The sequence below is a fragment of the Marmota monax genome, unplaced genomic scaffold, assembly GCF_021218885.2.
Source record: "Marmota monax isolate L192 unplaced genomic scaffold, Marmota_monax_Labrador192_F-V1.1 WCK01_AAM20220418_F8-fsc00014, whole genome shotgun sequence".
NCBI lineage: Eukaryota > Metazoa > Chordata > Mammalia > Rodentia > Sciuridae > Marmota > Marmota monax.
In genome coordinates, this window is record NW_026695222.1 from 17,681,182 (window position 1) to 17,705,204 (window position 24,023).

The 24,023-nt window shown below is 47.6% G+C and overlaps 1 protein-coding gene across 1 annotated transcript; it reads right to left on the bottom strand.

Annotated features, from left to right (window-relative positions):
- Positions 1 to 259: 259 nt before the first annotated feature.
- Positions 260 to 4,548, bottom strand: Ghrh (growth hormone releasing hormone). Its single transcript, XM_046432829.1, has 4 exons — positions 4,466 to 4,548; positions 4,149 to 4,253; positions 2,310 to 2,406; positions 260 to 298 (listed from the first exon to the last, which is right to left on the bottom strand). The coding sequence occupies exons 1-4, from the start codon at positions 4,546 to 4,548 to the stop codon at positions 260 to 262; spliced, it is 324 nt and encodes a 107-aa protein (XP_046288785.1).
- Positions 4,549 to 24,023: the final 19,475 nt, after the last annotated feature.

Below are 24,023 nucleotides of genomic sequence, written 5' to 3' on the forward strand. Positions count from 1 at the left end.
CCCAGGGCCACACACATGCTAGGTAAGCACTCTACCATTGAACTACATCCCCAGCCTTAGCTATTTTTTTTTTTAATTTTACCTTGTAAGGCCACTTTGGGAAATATAACTCTGTAAGACCTAAAAAAAAAAAATAGGCTGTAGATAAGATTGAAATGCAGACCAGTATGGGGGGATTTTATTGTATTTACAAAGGAAAAAGTAGGTCAGAAGTGAAATAGGATTAACTGGATCCAGTTGTGTTTGGGCTCCAGGTGGTCTAAGCCCCAGCTGAGGTCTTCATCCTTGGGAATTCCCTCTGCAGAAAGAAACAGAAGGCTCAGTCTGGAGACTGAAGGAAGGGCAAGTTAGGGCGGGACACCTGGAACCAGGGGATGGGCCTGCTGGCCAGGAGCTGGCCTCTCGCTTCACGAGACAGCACAGGGCAGCCACAGGGCAGAGGGGAGGATGCTCATGCCTGTCAGCAGAGCAGACCCCATTCTCAGCTTCTACCCTGCCAACTGGCTCTCAAGGAGACCCTGGACTGGTCACTCCTCCTTGAAGAAGTCACTTCAAATCCCCAGAAAGAGTCAGCTTCACCCAACCAGACATGCACCACACCCCTACTTCTCTTTCCATTGATCACAAGTTCAATAATCCACTGTGCAGCTCTTAGGTAAGTCCTGCCACCTCAGTGTGCTATGAATGCCAGGAGGCTGCCTCTGTCCTGACCATTGTGGGTCCCCAGCCTGGAACATGGCACGTAGTAGTCCTGGATGGCCCTTGGAGGGTACCTAACCCTGAACCTCGGCTGTGAGGACACAGGTGTGGGGGGCACAAGTGTGCCTGTCCAATGGTGATACTCTGAACTGTAACCCTCTAGCCACTCGTTCTGTTTTCTCAGGCAGACTTAGTGACAACATGAAATTGGTAGCAGCTGAACTGCAAGGGAACAATGGCTGGAGTGGCCTCCATGCCCTTCCAAAGAGCTCTGTGAAGCCTCTGGCTTTTAACATGCAGAACAAAGCCCCAGCTCTTAGGATTGGCCCTCCTTGGGGCCACTCCTGCTTAGGGCGGTCTAGAGAGAGACAGAAGGTAAATGATTACCTGAGTGGCCTCAGAGCATCCTTCTGAGAGACATTGTTTTTAGAATCCTAGCCTTGGGACTTTAGGGCAGCGCTAACCTGCTCCTTTCTTGGAGGAAGAAATCAGGAAGCCCCCCTTGCTATGGGCAGGGAGTTGGTCTTTAGCCCCTAGGTCTGCCTGTGGTCCATTCAAAATCGGGTTCTGGGGGCCGGGTGTGGTGGCACACACTTATAATCCCAGTTACTCAGGAGACTAGGCAACCCAGCAGCTTAGTGGGACCCTCAGCATCTCAAAATAAAAGTTTAAAGATGCCAGGATAGAGCAAACCTGGATTCGATCCCTAGTATCACAAAAATAAATGAATAAATAAAATAAAATCAGGCTCTAAAATACAGCAGTTATTCTCCAAACACACACAAACACAAACACACACACAAAAACAAAACAAACAAACAAACAAACAAAAAAACCCTACAGTTTGTGTAGAGACATTCCAGGGAGGACAGCAAATCTGGGCTTGCCAGTCCCTGACTTGAGGCCAGCTGTGGCCTCTTCTTTGCCTTACTTTTCCTCTTCTGTAAAATGGGAAAACTCATTCATGATCTTCCCTGACTCCCAGTGTGAATATGAGGGTCAGTGAGGTGGGACATAACTGTTGTGACCATCTCTCCCACTAAGGACAGTGCACTTGTACAAGCTGGTCTACCACTGGGTGTGAGAAGGCCAGCCTGCCTTTGGCTTTATAGTTTTGTGAACTTGGCAGAGAAGCCTGGGCATACCTCTCAGATTGCCTACATGGGAATCACCTGGGACATTTGTTGAAACTCAGATTTCTGGGATCTGGCCCAAAACCATTCAGTGAGTGACATTTTAGGGCACAGACATTGAATTTGGCCTGTTGATATACACGGGACATACAGCAGTAGATAATATTCAATCTCTGTCACCTGTCACACATTTCCTCTCCTTCCTCTATTCTATTATTATTTTTTTTTTTTAGAGATAGGGGTCTATGCTGTCCACATTTGTCTCAGACTCACAGGTTCAAGGGATCCTCCCATCTCAGCATCCCAAACAGCTGGGATTGCAGTCCTTCTGTTCTTGATGTGTATAAAAGGAAAAGAAGGAGCTTGTTCTGTTTGGGGGCAGAGAGACTCTAGCCTTTGGAGAGAATGGGGAAGGAGCCTCTGAGGTCCCTAGACCACACACACACATCCCTACCTGTGCTTCTGCAGCAGGGCCACCAGAATGCTCTCCAGTGCTGTCTGCTTTTGGTCTGCCCACATGCTGTCCACCTGGCGGCCAAGCCGAACCCTTGCTCCTTGCTCCTGGTTCCTCTCTCTCTCTCTTTGTGGTTAGAGAAGGAGAAACAGTTGGGGTTGGGGTTGGGTAGGATGTGGACACACGGGTGAGCATCCCTATGCCTAATTCAATATCTGATGTGGGGCTGGGGATGTGGCTCAAGCGGTAGCGCGCTCGCCTGGCATGCGTGCGGCCCGGGTTCGATCCTCAGCACCACATACAAACAAAGATGTTGTGTCCGCCGAAAACTAAAAAAATAAATATTAAAATATTCTCTCTCTCTCTCTCTCTCTCTCTCTCTCTCTCTCTCTCTCTCTCCCTCTCTCTCCCTCTCTCTTAAAAAAAAAAATATCTGATGTGGATTCTTCCACACAACAATCAGGGCGGCACTATGTACAGAAGAAGAGTGCACCATGGAAACGCACATAGCCCAAAAATCCCTCCCAGATTACTAACTCATCTGGCAGACAAGCAATGGCAGACACCATGCTAACCAAGTGATCAAATTTACCATCCACCAATAATCCATGAATAATGGATACTGGTACTGGTTACTAAGAAGGACACACTAACATCTGTGTGAGTGTCTAACCTGAATCTAATGATGAGGCTGCCTCTGCTGGTTCACTGCGAGGGATGGTCTATCTAGAGCATTGGCTTTTACTAGTCAAGAATATCGATGCGGGTGGGGGAGAGGCTGGGGCTCAGCGGTAGAGCACTCACCTAGCACATGTGAGGCTCTGGGTTCAATCCTCAGCACCACATAAAAATAAATAAAATACTTATTTATTTTTATATTTACTAAAAAAATAAATATTAAAAAAAAAAGAATGTCAATGCCATGAAAGTCTTTGGAACTCTTCCAGATTAAGAGAAACTAATGAGACCTGACGACCAAATGAAACCTATGTTCCTGGACACAATCCTAGATCAGAAAAAGAAATAATTATAAAGGACATCTGGGGATAACCGATGAAATATGAATATGGGTTCTAAGTGATGATTATTCTGCGATTGTGTAAGGGGATATCCTGTTGGTAGGTTTGTTAGCATGTGCAGATGTGCTCAAGGGTTAGAGTCATGATGACTGCACTGTGCTCTCAAATGGTTCAGCAAAAATGATATTCAAAAGAATAATAATACGCGTGTGTACGTGTTTGTATGAATCTATACCTAGCTATGGACACAGAGGAGGCAAATGTAGTAAAATGTTAGGAATTGCTGAATGCAGGGAAGGGCAGATGGAAGTCTGTACTATTGCTGCTACTTTTTTTTTTTGTACGTTTGAGATTTTTCAAAATAAAAAGTACAACAAATACATAGGATGTGGAATCGGGCTATTTGGATCTCAGCTCTGCCACTGTTTGGTTCTGTGTCCTTTAGAGGTCATTAGTGGATCTGTACAGAGGGGCTGAGAGTCCCTACTTTGTTGAGTTGTTCCAATGATCAGAGAAGAAACTAAGAATAGTGACTAGCACTGCCAAGGGCTTTCTGTGTGCTTAGTATAGTGCTGGCGTCCATGTTCTGTGCAGGCTTGTTTCTGACACAGCCATGTTTGAACAGTAACTGCCATCAGCACTTACTGATAGAGCCTCGCAAAGGAAAAAGCACACGATGGGTGTAGAAGCAATTTGAGGCTTGATGCTGGGGCCCCTCTGCTGTGCAGAGTCCAGCAATGACAGATGCTAAGTCAGGGAGGAGACCAAACTTGGTCCCTGGCCTCCTGCATCAGGCCTTCCAAACTCTGATGCACAGCTGTGTGGGAGAATTTTTTTGCTTACCCCTGCTGCCTGCTCATGATGTCCTGCAGCAGCTTGCGGGCAGACAGCTGGCCCAGAACCTTCCGGTAACTGTTGGTGAAGATGGCATCTGCATACCGCCGCATCCTATGTGAAGGAGTCGGAGGTTGGTGTGGGGGCAGGAGAGTGGACGATGGGAGCCAGACTCGCCACGCCTCTGCAAGGTCCTCTGTTGCCCCCTGTCTTGCTCATCCTCAGGGACTCACCCTGGCTGAATGACCTCTGGGACTCAGTGTCTGGTCCCCTCCCTGAGATGTGCAGGGATGGCTCAGAGGTACAAGGATCCAGGGGCTGCTTACCTGAGAGGCAGAGAGGGAGATGGGGAGCAGTGGGAGCCGATGCTGAGGGTAAGGATCACAAAGAAGAACACCCAGAGTGGCATCCTTGTCCCCCAGGGAGGCACCTGCAAAAGAGCAAGAGGGGATGGTCAGGGGCGGCAGCAGCCATGGCCACAGGGATGCCCTTTGCCTACTGGATTTGGCTCCATGGTAAGTCTCCATCCTCATCCTTTGGAAGCCGTAGGAAAAAGAACCCAGATGCTGGAAGCCAGGCAGACCTGGGTTCAAGTTCTGCCTCTGCCAGCTCTGATTTCTCCGTGTGGCAAATGGGCATGATAAAGTTACCCTGGCCATCTCATCAGGGAGAACAGAAAAACCAGAGAGAGTGCTGAAGTCACACCCTGCTGTTCGGGGACAAGAAGCAGAACTCATCCTCACGAGGGAAAGTAGAGAAGAGAGTGCCTTCCCTTAGTGCCACTATTCAGCATAGCCCTGACAGCAGCTAGCAGGGTGAGAGTTCAGCTCTGAGACAGACATTTGAGTTCAAATCCTGGCTCAAATGTCACTTAAATGTGTGTCCCAAGATGAGTGACTTTACCTGTCTGGGCCTCAGTTTCCCCCACCCTAAAACAGAGATGATAAGTGTCACCTATATGGGGTCCTTGTGAGGATCAGGTGAGTTGAGGCACCTAAGAAAGTAGCTTGGCACATAAGGAACTCTCTAGAAACTTTTGCTGTGTCACTTAATATTGACCCACTTGGAGGGTAAGCTCAACTTGTTTCTTTCATTGTGGAGTTGGAGGGAGGGGAGTAAGCTTGTAAATCTCTCTCAGATGCTCAGGTTTCACAGAAGGAATTTTAGTCCTGAAAGGATCTGAGAGCCCAAGTAAGCCAGTGTGGCAGAACTCTGTGGTCTCCACTAACCCAGGGATGCCTGGGCTCTGAAGGAACACCCATGGAGACTGCCCACTGTGGCTCAAGACCCCTGCCCCTCCAGAGCCAGAGGAAGCAGCCCCTTCAGGCATCAGTGGTCAGACCCTCCTTGAGAGGCACCCCTCCTCCCCAGGGAGTCCTCCAGTTCCTCCAGGGGAGCACTCGCTGTCAGTGAATGACAGGGAACTCGCTACCTCCAGTCTGGCTCTTTTCTGGGCTGTTCTTACCATGAGGATGTTTTTCTCATTGTGTCAAACCTAAATCCCCCTCGCCTCTTAATACAGCCACGTGCCGAATAACAGTGTTTTGGCCAAACAGCCCACATATATAATGGTGGTCCCATAAGATTGCACTGCCCAGTGAGAGAACCGTCACCATCTTGGTTTGTGTAAACATAGCCTATCACGTTTGCACCTTAATGAAATTGCCCCATGGTGCATTTCTCAGAACATATCCCTGCCACTGATTCATGACTGCTTGTTAAACATTTTTTTAATTTAATTTTTAGTTGTAGTTGGACACAATACCTTTATTTTATTTATTTTTATGTGGTGCTGAGGATCTAACCCAGGGTCTTGCACATGCTAGGTGAGCACTCTACCACTGAGCCACAACCCCAGCCCCTTGTTAAACATTTCCTTTACGATAAGGACTGGAGCTACAGAAGAGAACCTGGTATCTGCCCCAGGGCTGCGTCTTTCATATCTGCCTGCTGTGCCACCGAGAGATTCACACCTGAACCCTGTGCTGAGCCCTTTGAATACACTTGCACTTGACTCTGCTCCTCGGCCCAAGGGCCTGCAGCCTTCTATCCTCCTCACACCATATCACACCTGACCTGGGCTGCCTCTCAAGATGTGGAATTTTCTTTTCTTTTTTTAAATTTATTTTTTAGTTATAGGTGGACACAATATCTTTATTTTATTTTTATATGGTGCTGAGGATCGAACCCAGTGCCTCACGAATGGTAGGTAAGTGCTCTACCTGTGAGTCATAATCCCAGCCCAAGAGGTGGAATTTTCTAAGCAAGGAGATCCTTGGAGACAAGGAGCCCCCCTTGTCAAAAACCACTGAGTTTTCTGCCCCCTGGAACAGCCCGGTTTTCTTGCTTTTTTTTTTGGCTGTTCATCTTTTAAAGCTTTGGGCTGATCACCATCTTTCCTGCTCAGACTCCTTCCCCAGTAAACCCCAGGCCCCTGCTTTTGGCTAATTTCTCCCCTGCCTCCTAGCCCAGGGCTGGCACATATGATCCCCAGCCCCCCTTCCCCCTGTCCTGCGCAGCCCCCCCACACTGGCCCTGGAGTAGGTATTGCCACCCTCGTTTTATAGCGGAAGAAACGAGCCCAGAGAGGAGAAGGGCCTTTTTCCATGGTCCTCCATCAAAATTAACTTTGGAGTGGGCACTACAGAATGGGCCCCTAATTCCCAGGCCAGCAGACTTCCTCCTGCTCCTTGAGGCAGCTTCTCATGTACAATACCCTATTCACAGCGCTCCCTATTCATGGGCGCTTCAGATTCATCACCTGCACATGGGAAAGGGTCTGAAGAAATGGAAATCTTTTACTCTTTGTCATTGGGCCTCTGAGGAAGTCAAAAGGGGATCAAACAGGGACACCTGCTTGATTGGCACCTCCCTCTGCATACCCAGTGGTTTCACAGAGTTGAAAATAACCTCCTGAGAGACTTTGGGGAGCCAGTTATAGAAAGCAAGGAACACCCCATTTGTTCAAAACAAGACTGAGGACCCACACATTCTGGTCTGACAAGAAGTTCAACATTTTCCATAAACCACGCCCCCCGCCACAGGGGGCCTTCAGACACCCAGCCACCCGGGGCTGTGCAAACCTAGTCCTAATCCATGGGCTCCCCAAATTCCACTGCACAGAGATAGGAATTATCTAGCCTCTGGTAAAATATAGACAAGTTGCGTCACAAAGGATAAAATAGCTATTGACAGACACACCCCACAGCACAATCTAATGAGATAAAATTCACTGAACGAAGCCTACCCTGAACCCAGCAACCACACTGACAGCAAATGGATGCTCAAGGGCATTCTAGAGTTTGAACCCTTCCTTCTTCATTACAGTAGCTTTCTGCAGTGCTAATTCTGTGACTCATTATATCTGAGATCCTCTGAATTCAGGTGCTTGATCCTCACCAGTTACCATCTTTTCCCAACCTTCCTGCTATGAATGCCAGGAGGATTCTGCAGATACCTTTAGCTCACAGCAGACATCTGGTCACAAACACCCAAATTGGCAAGGCTACTTTTGAAAACCTAGAGAATTTTTTTCTTTTTTACCTTTTTAAAATATCTGATTTGGAATTGAGAACCCCAAAGCATTGATCTCCTGACCCTGTTTATAAGCCATGCCACCAATAGTGTTCCAAGTTAAAAAATAAAATAAAATCTAAATTTGTTTTTACAGTGCTGGGGATGGAACCCAGGGTCTTGCACAAGCTAGGCAGTACTCTACCACTGAGCTGCACCCCCAAATCTAAGCTTTTAATGAGAAAACATCTTGAGCCATCATTCAAAACAATGATGCCCACCATCTTCTAGAAAGGATTTAAGGCAGCTTTTGGTGAAAAACAAACAAAAAACAAAGAAACAAATGAAAAACACACTTCAGGATCATTCAAGCCAGGCTCAAGGGACAGGCGTGGGATAATGGAAGGCTCCAAGGGCAGATAATTGTGTCTAAAAATTAGAGAAAGGAGTACGCCTGCTATTGAACAAGAAAGGAAAACGTTATCAATTTCCAGGCAATTGTGCTGAATTGGTTTCCAGCGATCAATGGACGGTATTGATTTGCACAGCCACTTGGCTCCTCTCTGATCCATGGCAGAGCCCCCAGCGTTGACAGGAATCCATCCAGCGCACGGCTTGCCCCAGAATCTGCCCCACGGCATTGAGACCTCCCTCGCCTCCCACAGGCTTCTGCAACTTCTCCACGGGGCAAGGTGCCACACATCCAGGCCAATCCAGATGGTGCCAACCATGGAAAGCATGTTCCAGAACCCCTAATGAGGGGTCATTTCTTCATTTCCCCCAGACTGGGACCCAAATGTACTCACCCATCCTCGGCGATGATGGCGATGGCCCTCATTGACTCAGTGTCTCTTAGTTGGTGACAATGTCAACTTTTCTTGCCCACATCCCGCCCAGCCCCCAGGGAAGCCTGCTCTCACCTTCCAGGTGGCAGGTCTCCCTCTGCTACGAGGTGCTGTTCCAGTTCCACCGACCTCGGGCTGTGCGTCCGCTCCGAGGCTGTGTGGCGCTCCATCATTTATTTATACCTTCATTTTCCTGAGCGTTGTCAGCGTCAGAGAATCAATTACCCACAAGTCAACCCGAGCATCATTTTTAGCATCACATCGACAACCCCACCAGGGGGACGAAGTGTTGCCCCTTGTAAATTAGGACTTAGAGCAAACTTGCCCTTTATCTCTGAGGGGGTGAGCAGAGTATGAAGTTGTCATGTTTTTCTGAGACAAACAGAGAGCACGATACTGCTACTCTAATAATTGTGGGACTGGTGACAGCGAGACTCCAAGGGTTCATTTATTCTCCGAGATAAATGTGCCTTTGGAAAAGTTCAGTGTCTGTTTTGTCCACGGGTAACTTTATTTCACTTTTGGGTTACACAACATTACCAATAAGTGTTTGTCGCCCTTAGTGAGGAAAATCACTTGCTACCTCCCTTGTCGTCCAATTATCAGAATTTTCCTCTATTTGATTTGCACCTGCAGCCATCGCAGGCCCATTTCCGCAGCCCGCCCAGGGAGCAGCCGTCCTCACATGTCAAGGCGGCGGAACATGCAGTTGCCCCCAAGAAGTGTGAAGAGAGAGGAAGGAGATGAAAGACCCGGGGAGAGTTGTTATGTTCCAGATTTTTCTAGCCTATAACTAAGGAATGGCATAAAAGTGCACGAGGCAGAGGCTCCGGTTCCCCGTGCAGCTCTGGTGGAAGCGTGGAAAGAGCTCTAAGCCTGAGTCCAGAGGCCTTCCACCTCGCTAGTGCCTGTTAATCATGACCTCTGTGACCCTCTGCAAGTTCCTTTTACCCCCAGGCCTCAGGTCTACACTTGGAAACTCAGAATTGGCATAGAACAGCAACTTTCACACTTGGAAAAAAAAAAAAGAAAGAAAAAAAAAGATTCCTTTTTTTGGAAGTCTATGTAATCATAGTATATAAAGCAGATTTTTAAAAATGGGGCTTTCTGGGAGAGGAGGTCCCAGCTACTCAGGAGGTTGAGGCCAAGAGTTCAAGGCCAGCTTGGGCTGTGTTCTGAGACCCCCAAATGGAAAAAATAAGTGGGGCTTCTCTGGTTAAAGAGGGAGCGATGGAGACCCCTTTGGCCTGTACCTGAGTTACCTCTACGGGTCACTGTTAGAAGCCAGTAGTTTCTGAGGACCTTCTAAACAAAGATACATGGTGATCTTGCTTCTTAGCCTGAACTGAGTCATAGAGCAAATATGGTGTGTTCCCCACAGAAGCAAGGACTAAGGGGAATGTCACCCTGCTGGCCTGGACACGGTGGGCAAGACAGGACAAATCCCCAACGATTAAGAATGGGACGATGGCTTTAGAATAAACATCACTAAAAACGAAACAAAACAGAGTGGGGTGACAGGTCAAGGCAGGAGATGAAGTGGCTGAAACCCCAGGGCACTGGGCTCTGTACAGAGGTGTGGGGTTATGGCACCGAATGCACTGGGGGTCCTGGAGAGCGGGCATCAAGGACATATGCTGGGCCAGAGGGTAGCTGGGACTCTTGAGAAGCCATGAGGTTTAGAATCAGCCCCAGTGGAAGCTCCTGGCCAGGCTTTGTTGACGTGGTGCCTGACCTCAGCTTCCTCCTCTCTAGAATGGGAGTAACAGGCGGCTGTGGGGCGAGCCTTATTTTGACAATGTCCCCAAATAGGGGTGGCACAGAGTAAGCCTCACAAAATGACAGTCACCATTGCTATTCTTATTGTAATAAACGAGGCAACAGGGGGACAGCAAGGTTACACTGCCTGTCTGGTCAGGGGCCAGGGCTCCAAGTCTGACTTCCAAGTCAGTGTCCCACACCAAGCTAAGGTTCTCCTAAGGATGTTCCCTGCCCTGTCAGTTCTTTTAACACCTTTGAAAACAACGTTTACGGGGCTGGGGATGTGGCTCAAGCGGTAGCACGCTCGCCTGGCATGTGTGCGGCCCGGGTTCGATCCTCAGCACCACATACAAACAAAGATGTTGTGTCCACCGAAAACTAAAATAAAAATAAAATAAATAAATAAATATTTAAAAAAAAAAAAGAAAACAACGTTTACATTCTATTGATGTACATTTGCATGTCATAAAACTCACTTTTTTTTCAATATTGGAGATTGAACCCAGGGCTGCTGTATCTATCACTGAGCTACATCCCCAGCCCTTTTAATTTTTAATAATTTTGAGACAGATCCTTGATAAATTGCCTAGGTTGGTCTTGAACTTGTGATCCTTCTGCCTCAGCCTCCTGAGTAGGTGGGATTATAAGTGTATGCCACTGTGCCCAGCTCATAAAGCTTTTATTTATTTATTTATTTTCACAATGCTGGGCACTCAACACAGGTCCCTGTGCAGATTAGGCGAGCCCTCTACCACTGAGCCACACTCTCAGTGCTAGCTCACTTGTTTTAAGTCTACAGTTCCATGGGTTCTCATGAATGTGTGCAGTTGTTCAACCCCGACCACAATCCTATTTTTGGAATGTTTCATTCCCTCAAAGTTTCTCCAGCACCACCCCCCCTTTTGCCCAGGAATTAAACCCAGGGGGTCTTAACCACTGAGCCACATTCCCAGCTTCATTTTGAGACAAGATCTTGCTAAGGTGCTTAGGGCCTTGCTAAGTTGCTAAGGCTGACTTTGAACTTGAACTCCTCCTGCCTCAGCCTCCTGAGTCACTGGGACTACAGGTGTGCTCCACTGCACCTGGGTCCTCCAGCCCCTTTGCTGTCCATCTCCACTCCTGCCCTCACACCCAGGCCACTATCCCTCTGCCTTCTATTTCTAAGGTTTTTCCCTTTTCTAGGACTTCACATGAAAGGAATCATGTGAACCTTTGGTTCATCAACATGAACCTTTGGTATCAGGCTTCTTCCATTCCGCATCATGTTGTTGAGACCCACATTGATCCACGTATCCATAGTGTGGTTCCTTTAAATTCCATTGTATGGGTGTGCAGCAGTTTGTTTACCCATTCACCTTGATGGACATTCAGGTTCATTCCAGAGAGGGAATAATACAGCTATGAATATTTGCATACAGGATTCTATGAGAACAAACAATTTCATTTCATCGCTCTTGTGTGGGTACCTAGGAGCGGAATTGCTGGGTTGTATGATAAGTGAATGTTCACTTTTTTAAGAAACTCCCTAACTCTTCCAAAGTGATTGTGCCATTTCCATTGCCAGCAGCAGGGTAGAGGGCTGCCTGGCCAGTTCTGAAATAAACACTTATTTCTTCATCCTGCAGACCCCTATGAAATACTTAATTAGACTCACATGCATGGGGATGGCTGCCTTAGCTATCCACCTCTGAGTGACCTGGTCCCATTTCTGTACTAGGGGAGTGGGTGGGCTTTTATCCTCTTCATGGCATCTTCCTGGGCACTAGAATAGGTGGACATCATGCTTGTCTTCAAAGGGCTGCTGGAGGCAGAGGCTGGGTAATTACCTGGCAGGTAGAACCAGAGAGGGACACATCATAAGTTCTCTAAGCACCTGGGGAAGGAAGAAGTCACATAAAACTGGGAACACATCATTAGACAGGAGCCTAAAACAGGCTCCTGGTGGGTGAATGGATTTGGTTTGAAACCCAGCTCAGCCCCTAGCAAGCTATGTGATTCTGGGTGAGGCACTTAATATCTCTGAGCTTGGGTTATCACATCTGCTCCATGAGGGTGATAATGCCTGCCTCCCCAGGTAGTTGGGAGAGTCTGAAATATCCTTATGTCTGAAACCTCATGTCTCGGCAGGAGGTAGCTGTTATTATAGTTTATGTCCAGAGCTGAGCGCTGAAAGCCAGGCAGCGTGGCTGGGGAGAGGTGGGAGTGGGGGAATTCTGAAGCCCACTGAAAAGGAGGATGCGGGGAGAAAACCAGAAAGGGTCCTGAGAACGAGAGCCCAGCCCCCTGTGCGGATTCCCACCGCCCGCCTCGCCTTGGCCTTGTCCTGGTCGGCGGTGAGAACCCCCAGCTTGCTGCCGGGCTCTCTTTCCCAGGACGTGTTTTAACACAGCGTTAATTAGCCATCGTGGCTGCCTCTAGGGGCTGGGGTTTTGAGCTGAGGGAAGAAAGCCCCCCAGAGAAAGGCAAGCTTTAAAAGGCTCCAAAAGGCTGGGACAGTGGGACTCCCCTGCGAGGGAGACAAGCCAGGCATTTGTGTTGCAAATTTCCAGTGTGTGTGAGCCAGCTATTCAAAGAGGGCGAGGGGGGCACGGGGGTGGGGAGGAAGAGGAGTCCACAAAGGGGGCTTGTCTGAGGGCCTCAGACCCTGCTTTGTAAAAGCTGCTTTCATCACCCCCTGGATGTGGCAGTGTTCCCAGCCCCAGGCCACTGTGCAGGGAAGGAGAGGCCTGGACCCCAGACTCCCACATTCCCTTGACCCTCCCCTGGCCCTTCCAGCCTGTGTTAATGGCATCATCTGCACCAGATGCCACATGAGTGCGTGCTCCTGTGTGCTGTGTCAGAGTGAGGCAACCTGGGATCAGTGCTGTGGCCCTACTGGGTGGCCTCGGGCAAAGTCTCCTGATTACCCTGAACTTCAGTTTCCTCTTCTGTAAAATAAAGACTGCTCTCGTCCTTTCTCCGTCTCCACATAGTCTCTTTCTGGAAAAGTCTACATTGGGGTTATGACAAGAGCTCTTTAATGAAGCGGTGAAGTTGACTGTTCTTAGTGAATCAATGAAGCGAATCTGGGTTCCTTGGAGATGCTACCCCGTGAGTGACATTTCACCATTTTCCTCACTTGGAATCTCTGGACCTGCCACAGGTGAATTATAAATGTTCACCAGGTTGGTTTGGGGGTAGATAGATTTGGCGCAGGTGCCAAGCAGGCTGCATGGGAGTGTTCCTGTGGGTCCTCAGGCACTCTCTTCCTGGAGAAGACTGCACCCCTGACCACCCTTCAGAAATCCCTTGGGATCCCATCTCCCAAAAACTATTCTCCTCTTACACCTTTACTTGAGACTGTGTGATCCTCCTGGATCCCCCAGAATTGAACCCAGGGGCACTCAACCACTGAGCTATAACCCCAGATCTTTTATTTTTTGTTTTGAGACAGGGCTAAGTAATGAGACTGAACTTGATCTTGCAATCCTGCCTCAGCTTCCAGAGTCCCTGGGATTACATGCCTGCACCATCACAATAGGCAGTTTGTGTGATTTTATATGTGGAAAATTATCTCCTTCCTCAAAACCCTGGGAGTGTCTGGGACCAAATCTGATTCACCCCAGAGCCCATAAAGCATTCTGATCAGAGTGTGATCCATAGAGCAGCCATGGAAGTAGCACCAAGGGACTGGTCAGAAGGGAAGGCACTTGGGCTCCACTCGGGACAGGTGGAATCAGGTGCTGAAACCTCTTTGTCTAGGATTTTTCTTTTTAATATTTTTTTAGTTGTAGTTGGACACAATATTTTTATTTTATTTATTCATTCACTTATATGTGGTGCTGAGGCTTAAACCCAGAGCCTCGCATGTGCTAGGCAAGGGCTCTACCGCTGAGCCACAACCCCAGCCCCCTTCCAGGATTCTGAAGGTATCAGGCGCACAAGATGGTCTCAGAACGCCCTGTGGTTCTGACCAGGGAGGCTGTCATGGCCACAAGCAGCCAGGAGATGTCGCTGTTCCCCAGTTGTTGGGGATGTCAGGATTGCTACCCACGCCTGAGGCCCCACACATGGGGCTTTGTTCTTTGTGAAATCCAGGGACTACCAAGTGGTCTAGGTCAGGTCTGTCATGCCATCTTTTCCTCAGCCACCAAAACCTCTCTTGCTTCTTAGTTCTTGGCCCATATTCTCAGCTATGTTTCCAGTTAGCAGAAGCTGTGTGAAAGACCAAAGGAGAAGGCCCGTGCTCCTGGCCCTCAGCCTCACTCACCAGACAAAAACATACTCCAGCAAGGAGGGGGCATGTATAGGGTGGTGCCCCCTCCCTACACTTGAAGTCTTTAACTGGAGGATCTTAGGAGGGCACCTGCACAGACAGTCAGTTCCCCTTATTTTCTTACTACAGGGCAAACCCAAGGCCCGTCTAGGACTCCAGTTTCCAGTTTTCCATCTGAAGTGGCAAGGAAATGTCAGGGCTGGGTTATGGCCTCACTTCCTCTCTATGGCCACAAAAGTGCAGTTAAGGGAACTCAAACAGCCCCAGTGGTCAAAAACCTGGGCTTCAGACTCAAGGCCAAAGAGTTCCCCCACCCCCAGCCCAGAAGCAGAATTCTGGGTTTTTTTTTTTTTTTTTCCCTCCAGAGCCCCCAAGCTCCCAGACTCTTGACCTTCCCCCACCCTCCATCATCTAGTCCCTGAACATCAAGGTCACAGAGCAGAAAGAAAATCAGCCCCCATGTCCTGCCCCACCCAGCTCCTGGCTCCCTAATGGCTGAGCCCTGTTGGAGCCAGAACCTGGGTCTAAACTCCAGAATCTGGAATCTACTTCTGTCACCCTGGGTCAGCACCAACCTGAAGCACCTGGTTGCTGACAGGAATGGAGTTGTCCTGAATTGTAGCAGCATAATAGCATCCAGGCTAGTCACATAACGCACACGATCTCATTCAGCAACTGTAAGGGTCAGGAACACAGAACGCTCTGGTTGTGTGGTGGAGGGAGCTGGATGTCCCTGGGTAACTTGTTTAATCTCACACAGATAGTAAATGGGGTCGCCAGGGTCATGAGTGATGCTTGCCTGTCTCCAGATGAGCTCTGCTGCCCCAGAGCAGTGCCACCCACCTGCTGCCTCAGCCTCCGCAACCTAAGGCTGATCTCCTGCCAGCCCCACCACAAATATCACATTCACCATTGAGTGGTCTCAGTAGGGTCTCTATGGGTCCTACCAGGAGGAGTGACAAATGTGACAAGTAAAGATTTCCTGCGGCCAATGACAGGAAGAATGTGATGGAAGATGGCATTGAACTTTTCATGCATTCATCATGGTGATGGTGACATTTGTGACTTTGTGATTGGTGTAGCAAAAGTCCAGACTCCTGCCTGACCTCTGACCCAATTTATATGTCCTTCAATTTATATGTCCTTATATGTCCCAATTTAGACCGTCCCCATATCCATGGATGATGAAAAGTCATTATCTATCAATTTATTTGCATATTTCATCATTCATCCCTGCCTTCAACCATCCGTTGATAATCCATCCACCAGACATTGGTGTAATAACACTGCCGGTGCTAAGTGTTGTGCTTGTTCAGGAAACAGAAAAAGCAATACACGACCCAATGAATTGATACTCATCAAGTACCCGCTCTGTTCTGTTGGCTCTGCGGGGGACTCGTGGCATCTGTGGACTTGCTTCACCGAAGATTTCATTCTAGCTCAGCAGATAATTACATACAGTGTGATACGCACGGTCTATATTAGAAGTGAGCACAAGGTGCCGTGGAGAAGAGTGGGTGGGGAATTGGCTCTATTTAGGAGCAGGAAAGGCTTTGCAGAGGACGTAGCATTTAGGCAGGGCCTTGCAGAAATGGGGAAAATCAGTCCAGCGGGAGCAGGTCCTAGGGGAGCAAAGTCATTTGGGGTAGCTGGAGTGAAGGGTCTCAGATCTTTGTGTGCTTAAACCTAGACCCTGTATTCAGTTGTGTGGAGTAGGATTCAGGGTCCTGGAATTTTAACTAAGGCCCTAAGGGATTCTGACACAGGTGTGAGGGACTATTGACTGAGAAGCCCAGGCCTGTGGCTTCATTGGTAGGAACTGTGGGTGATTCTGGAACAATGCATTAAGGCCAAGCTGGTCAGGGTGTCAAATGTCATACTGAGAAATCTCGGCCTCTCCAGTTCTAGTGGGGAGAATCCATAGAAGGTTTTCAAGGCCCCAAGAAATGGTTTTAGAAGGAGAGGGTTGTCAGCAGCCAAGAGGTGGGAGGAGGGAGCCCAGTTAGTAAGCTTTACAGCTGTCCAGGCCTGTGATATACCCAGGGCCTGACCAGGGAGGTGGTGGGGAGCACTTGGGGTGGGCTCTGGAGGATGGGAGCACGGCCTGGAGTATCTGAATGGGGCCGGTAAAGAAGGGATGTTAGGAATGAGCTGGGGGTTCTTGCGGGGTAATCAGGATGCTTGGGTGGAGCAGGCTAGAGAAGAAGCAATGAGCGCTGATTTGCACACATTGGATTCTTAGGACTCATTCTTAGGAGGGCGAGGGGAACACTTCGTTGAATCTGATCCTGAGCTTGGAGCTTGGAAAAGCTGTGGGGAAGATCCCCTGAGGGACAAAGGGGCATGTAGAGTGGGGAACCTTAGAAAGCTTGCCTGTTTTTTTTTTTTCAAACCTCTTTACCTTTTTATCTTTACCTTTACAAGAAGGATCCATTAGAAATCTAGGCTGTTTGCTGTCAGTTACTTTGCAGATGGGGAAATTGAAACTTAGACAAGGAAATGTCCCTGCGATCCTCAGAGTAGAGATGGGATTTGAACCTATGCCTCTTTGGCTCCAGGGCCCACACTTTCTTTTCTGATGAGTCTCTGGGAGGCAAATCCTATCCTCAGATCCCAAACCAACAGATTCAAAGACTGGGGCTGAGAGCATGGAAGTGAGCAAGATGCCACAAAAAAGAACTTGGGAGAGGGGCGAAGGTGTAGCTCAGTGTTCAAGTATTTGCCTGGCATGTCTGAGGCCCTGGGCTCCATCCCCAGCACCATAAAAACATTTTTTTTGATTACTTCTCCCACTAGATTATTTTGAAGCAAACTCCAGAGTTCATATCATTTCATCCACAAATATTTCAATATGTATCTCAAAAAAAGATAAGGACTCTTTCTTTAACGTAGTCACAATCCTATTATTGCCCCTTTAAAAATATCTAACAATAATTCCTATTAAGGGAAGTTATTGAGGGCAATTTGACAAGACCTCAGAATGGAAGCAAGGCGTATTTAACTTGAGCTGATATTGTCACAGTGCTGTGATAAGGAATTTAAATTTTCCCAAGATAATTACAGCCAAGGCGAACAGGAGATTAGAAATGCAAGAGATTTGAAAAGCTTTTCTGGCCTGGGAAAGGAAATATTATAAAGGAGGGGGGGATATGGAAAGGTTTGCACAGTATCAAAGAAAATATTCTCTTTTCTGACTTCCCTTTTCCAAACCCAAGGGACTTTAGTCATAAATGTGAAATAGGAACCAGGTCTAAAGTGAAACTAAACAGATAAAAATAACAGAACAGGGAGCTGCTAAATACAAGAAGACAGATTCACAGGGCTCATTTCCCACCAAGGGTATACAAATTGCTCACTTCATAGATCAGGGATTACATGGCTGCTGACTGGAATGCTAGCTTCCTGGATGACAGGCACCTTGTGTATTAACAGGTCACATGGACCCTGTCCTACTGGGCATCAAGAAACCTGAACCTGCTCTGTGAACTTGGGCAAGTTAGTTCACATCTCTGTAAAATGACTACAAGACCTCAAGTTTCCCTCTGAGTTCCCTGGTTCGATGAATACCTAATAAAATGGCACTTACCTCCTGGGGTTTTGAAAGTGTTACCAGGATTTGGTTCAATGTTACTCTACATCTGCAAAATGCTTTGGATAACCTAGATGAGGGATGCTATGGAGACACCATGTGTTCATTACGCAAGTCCGTACTTCAAAATCACCAAGGTTGCACTTGGTTGACCCCCTGCAGGAAATTGAAAGTCAGCCCTATTGAGCTCTCAGGAAATCAGCAGTGGAGGCAGAGCACGTGGAAGCTGTGCCGAGCTGTCCACAGATGGAGTCTTGCCTAAAGCCCAGGAAGCAAATTGAACCAATAAGTTGAAATGACAGCCCAAATTTCTCCCCGTGACCCCCTTTGGCAGGTACAGGGTTTGATTGATGGATGTCGACCTAAAGGGATTTAGGGCTGAGATGGAGCTAAAGGAAAGGGCTGTGAAAAGCCCTCAGATCAAGTTGTTACATGTGGCTGGGACCTTGGCCTGGGGAGCGGTATTAGCAGAGCCTTAAAAACTGAGGTTGGAGGGGAGCCAGACTGGGTAGGGAGAAACAGAACAGATTCCACCCTGGGCCAGAAGAGAAGCCTTGCACAAGTCCTGCCTCTGACGGGCTCCACCACCAGGCATGGAGGAGAGAATGTGGAGGCTTTCAGCTCCAGCTGCCCTGACTTTGGTTTTCAGTTCCTCCAATGGGCCCAGCTGTCTCCCACCACACAGCCTCTGCTGGGCCGAGTTCCTTCCTGGGAGGCAGCGCCTCCCCCCTGCTTAATTTCTGCTCAGACCTTCCTACAGACCTGCCCCCTGCAGGAAGTCCTCCTTGGCTTCTGTTTCAGACAAGCCACAACATTCTAGGTCCTTCCACACTGGTGTTCTTTGAAAAACTAGTGGCCAGCCCTAGTGGCACATACCTGTAATCCCAGTGGCTCAGGAGGCTGAGGCCGGAGGATCAAGAGTTCAAAGCCAGACTCAGCAATTTAGGGAATACCTAAGTAACTCAGTGAGACCCTGTCTCTAAATAATACACAAAATAGGGCTGGGGATGGGGCTCAGTGGTTAAGCACCCCTGAGTTCAACCCCCGGTACCAAAACAAAACCAAACAAACAAAACCAGTGTTCACCACTGTTATAACTCTTCATGTACTAATGTGATTCTTATTTAATTTTGAAATAATGTCAGACTCAGAAAAGATGCAAGAATAATACAAAAAATAACCCATATGCTCTTTGCCTGGATTCAACAATTATTAACATTTTTGTCACATTTACTTTGTCACTCTGTCTCTCTTTACGAATACATATATGTTATATACATAGTTATATCTGCACTCACACACATATAAATAATATATTATAAAAAATAGTTATTTTTCTCTGAACCACTTACAAATAATCTCTAGACATCTTGCCCTGTGGGGAGCCACTCTGAATGACCCATGCCTTCCAGTCCTGAAGCAAAAGGCTCTGACCTGTCACTACCAATCATTTCGAGGTGACTTGAGCATTGTCCCAGCCCGGGAAATAGAAGGTCTTCAGATGTAGGTGTCACCCCTGAGGTTGAATTACACTTACCTGTCCCTTGTAACCCTGCCCCTTCTGACCTTTTTTGGTTAGAACTTTCTAAAGAACAAGAATCCCCCAAATAAAAGCTCACTTCCGAAGCGCTCTCTCTCTCTCTCTCTCTCTCTCTCTCTCTTGCCAGCCTCTCATGACTTTCTCTTGCTCTCCCCTTTGGGAAGCCTGAGCCCGAGAGTGGAGAAGCCATCCAGAAGCTTCTCCACTCTCCAGAAGGTAAAGTGTGTCTGTGTTTTAATTGGTGTCCCTGCAAATTCACACGAGAGACCTTAAGTTCAGCTGCCCACGTAGAACGGGGGTAGCATCTCCCCTTTACGCCTAAATATTTGAACATTATTTTCCAAGAATAAGATCATTCACTTATAGAACCTTAGCACATTGAATTCTATGATTCTTTTAATAGCAACTTTACTTAAAGGGCAGCTGCATGAGGACTGGGCCATGTCTTGCTCAACATCCATGTGTGCACCACCTAGCACAGAACCAGGCACATAGCTGGTACTCTAGAAATACATGTCGATGCACAAGAAATCTTGAACTTGGGGATCTCGTCGTTGATATTGCAGTCTACCCAGTTATCTGCCTTCCTATTGAGCAGGCTGTGTGTGTTGGGGTCTGGATTTGTCTGCCTATCTCCGTTTCAGGGAGATGCAGGATCCCATGAGGTCCCTACAGTGCCTGAATACTTGGCTTCTGTCATTTTCAAGTCCTCTCCCACTTGCCCTGGCCCTTGTTCTGCTTCTCTCTTGTTGGGCAGCTGCCTTTCTCTGTCCCAGCAGCACCTGTGGCCATCACACCTCATTAATTGGTCCTATGAGAGAGCTCTGGCAAAGGCTGCCGGAACGCTGGCCAATCTTCCCATGTTCTTGCTTATATGAAGTGCTGGCCTCTACCTTGGACATTACCCTTGGAGTCCTTGGCACACCAGGTGCTCTGCCTATCGGGCAATCCATGCTGGGCCCTTTTGTTAGGACACTGCGGCCACTTAGATGATAGAGGAGGCCAATGGAAGGAATAGATGTGTCTGGGGTGAATGGGGGCTGGGTCCACTGCTCACAGCTTCCTGTGTTGGAGATCCCTTTAGAGATCACTTAGGACAGTGGTTTCAAAATGTGGTCTCCAATCAGCGGTATCCACCCCTCCAAGGAATATGATAGAAATGCCCTACCCCAGACCTACTGAATCAGGGATTCGGGGTAGGACCCAGAAATCTGTGTTTGGTCTAGCTTCTACATTCAGATGCACGCTCAGGTTTGCACCCTACCAGTTTTCAAAGAGGAATAAATATGAAGCCCAAGAAGGTCACCCCGATGCCTCCTTTTACTCTGTCACCTTCTCTGCTCATTGTCCATCTGCAGCTTTCTTTTTTTTCTTTTTCTTTTTTTTTTTTTTAATGTTTTCAGAATCAGAAATCAGCTTAACGCAGGCTGTTTCATTACCATGGCAACCTGGCAGCTGGCTAGAAAGAGGCAGGTAGCATAACTGCCTGGAGGTCTCTGGGGCACTGAAGTAACTGTGGATTGTGGATTTTTATTCTGTGGGTCATTCTATCTAAGCATGGCCTCTTTGTTTCTCCTGTCTTTTCTTCCTCCTTACTCCTCTGTTTGGTCCTCCCTTCCCCTCTCATCTCATTATGAGCAACATGTGTTCTAAAGGTTTTAGATTTTCCAGGAGACTGCCATGGTTGACCTCTCCTTGGAATCTAACAGCAGTGGGAGGGAGGCTGGTGTGAGCAATTGGATTGCAGTTTTATCTTCGTCACAATGGTGTATTCGATTTTTCTTGGATTGATTAATTTATCTTGGGGGGAAGATATGTGCACAGAATGCAAAACTCAAAAGTTTTGCACAAAATGGCACACATTAAGTTTCTTCCCAACTCCAGGAGCCTTGGTCTCCTCCCTGAGGGAACCCCTCCCCTATTTCTGTGCATCCTCACTGAGAGCCTGTGCACACCAAGGGACATTCCTTTCTTCCTTCCCCTTTTATTATACACAGAAGCAGCAGCTCTCCATCCTCACTTTTCTGTACCTTGTTTTTTCACTCAATATGTCTTAGAGATCCTTCCGCATTTAGGGTTGCCTCCTTCTCCTTCTTCTTCTTCATCCTGGGGATCAAACCCAGGGGAACTTTACCTCTGAGCTTCATCCCTAGCACTTTTCATTTTTTATTTTGAGACAAGGTCTTGCTAAGTTTCTGAGGCTGGTCTTGAACTTGTGATCCTCCTGCCTCATCCTCCTGAGCTGCTGGGATTACACACTGAGCCACTGCACCCGGCCCTCATGCTTCTTAAGAGCTGAGCTAGCAACCTTAATAGCATATCCCATGGTGTAGATCTGTGTACCATTTTCTATTTTAACAGTCCCCTGTTGATGGACATTGGGGTTGCTTCTAGACTTCTGCTATTTTCATCCTGTTTTTCTAGCTGGAAAAACTGAGATTCCAAGAAGGAAGAGAGCAGGAGTTAACTCAGTTAAACTTCTACTAACATTGCCTGACAAGTAATTAAATAATCCTTTGTGGGAGTATTTTAAATCTGTCTTCTTTGCTAGATGATATGGCAGGAACCATATTTTCCCCACTCCTGCTTCCCTGGAAAGTATTTTACTCCTACCTAACCCTGTGTATATAGTAAGTGATCAATAAATGCATGTTTACTGTGTGAATGGACCAGGCTTGTGTGTGGGCTTGCAGACCTGGTGTTGAGGCTGGCTGTAACACTTATTAGTGTACAACTAATCCTAGACCCACCACTCAACTTCTCTATGCCTCCATTTCATCAGCTGGGAAATGGAAACACCCCTTTGGAATTGCTGGGAGGATCAGATGATCAAATGCAGATCAGATACCCATCACAGGGCCCCGTGTGCAGCGAGGGCCCAGCCATTTTTCTTAAGCCAGAGCTTCTTTTGTGGTCAAACACTGCCTGGAGATTCTCATGAGGGAACCAAGAAATCTTCAAGACTGCAGTAATTTGAGCTGGGCCCTGAAGGAGGAGTACAATTCCAGCTTATGTGGTGAGGGCCAGCTCTCTTCGCGGAGTTCATCAACTACAAATGGAGAGGATGACACCCAGTTTCTGTCTCCCTTGGGAGACGGCCCAGCTTAAAGTCCCTCAAGAGGAAAACACTACATGATTAAAAGGAGCCATTGTTATTCAGCTGGAAAAGCGCCTTCCCGGGACAAGTGAGCTAATCCCTGCCAGATATGATTCTGCTTGTGCTGTGTATAATTGAATATTTAGTGTGGATTTAACCCAGGGAGCCAACTGTGCTGTCAGAGCCAAGTTTAATGGGGCACTTAATAAATGTGGAGGTAATTAATACCAACCAGATGCTGGGCGCAAGAAGTCTGTGCTGCTTCCATGACTGAACATTTCAGAGAAATGAAGTTCTGGACTCTGCATGGGGGTGGTGGTAGTAGGAGTAGTACAAGCCCTGGCCTGGGTCCTGTCTCTGCTGTACCCTTCTCTTGGGGATTAGCTTTCACCTCCTCTAGGAAGCCTTCTGAGATTGCCAAACCTGTGTCACTCGGAACTCAAACATCCTACTGTGTCAGTTTGTTGCTACATCTGTCTCTGTACACTAGAGCCCAAGGTCTTATCCCCAGTCTCTATCAGAAATGCAGTCAGTGCTCAGGCAGTGCCTGCTACAGAAAGATTTTCAGGTGTTTGAACTGTGTAAATCCAGGTCTCAAGTACAGGGCAGATGTTGGGATTTTCTTAGGAAGGTTGATCCTCTGGGATGTTGATGTGTGATTTATCTTCTGATAGAAATTCTATTGGATGCCCCTTCTAATGACCCAGCATTCAAATGTGGCCTGTCCTCTTTTGTAGCAGACCTGCTGGAAGGTCCTGGTGCTCAGGCATAGGATCTGACCCTGACTTCACACCTTGTAGAAAACAGGAGAACGGGTCTTGAGCAACCAAAGTTTGCTATTTGCTGAGAGGCTCCTGGACACCCAGTGAAAGTCTAGATGTGGTGAGTCCCCACTGCTGTTGGGCCCCATGAATTCTGAGATGGACAGGTCCCTGACATTGCTGTACATGGAGGATGTCTCCACTGCCTAGAGGACAGCAGTCATGAAGCATTCCCAGATGTCTTAGTGTCTGCCCATCCTTCCCCTCTTCCTAGGGCACTCAGGTTGGCTGGGTTCTGCGATGGTTATGCAGGCACGCAATCTGCTAAACTTTTCTAGCCTTCACCTATAAGGTAGGAACAATAATGTCTACCTTGTAGGGTTGCCGGGAGGAGAATTTCATCTGTGTAAAGTAATGAATATATAATAAATGATAGCTATAATTTTTTAATATATATATGTATATATTAGTTATAGGTGGACACAATATCTTTATTTTACTTTATGTGGTTCTGAGGCTCAAA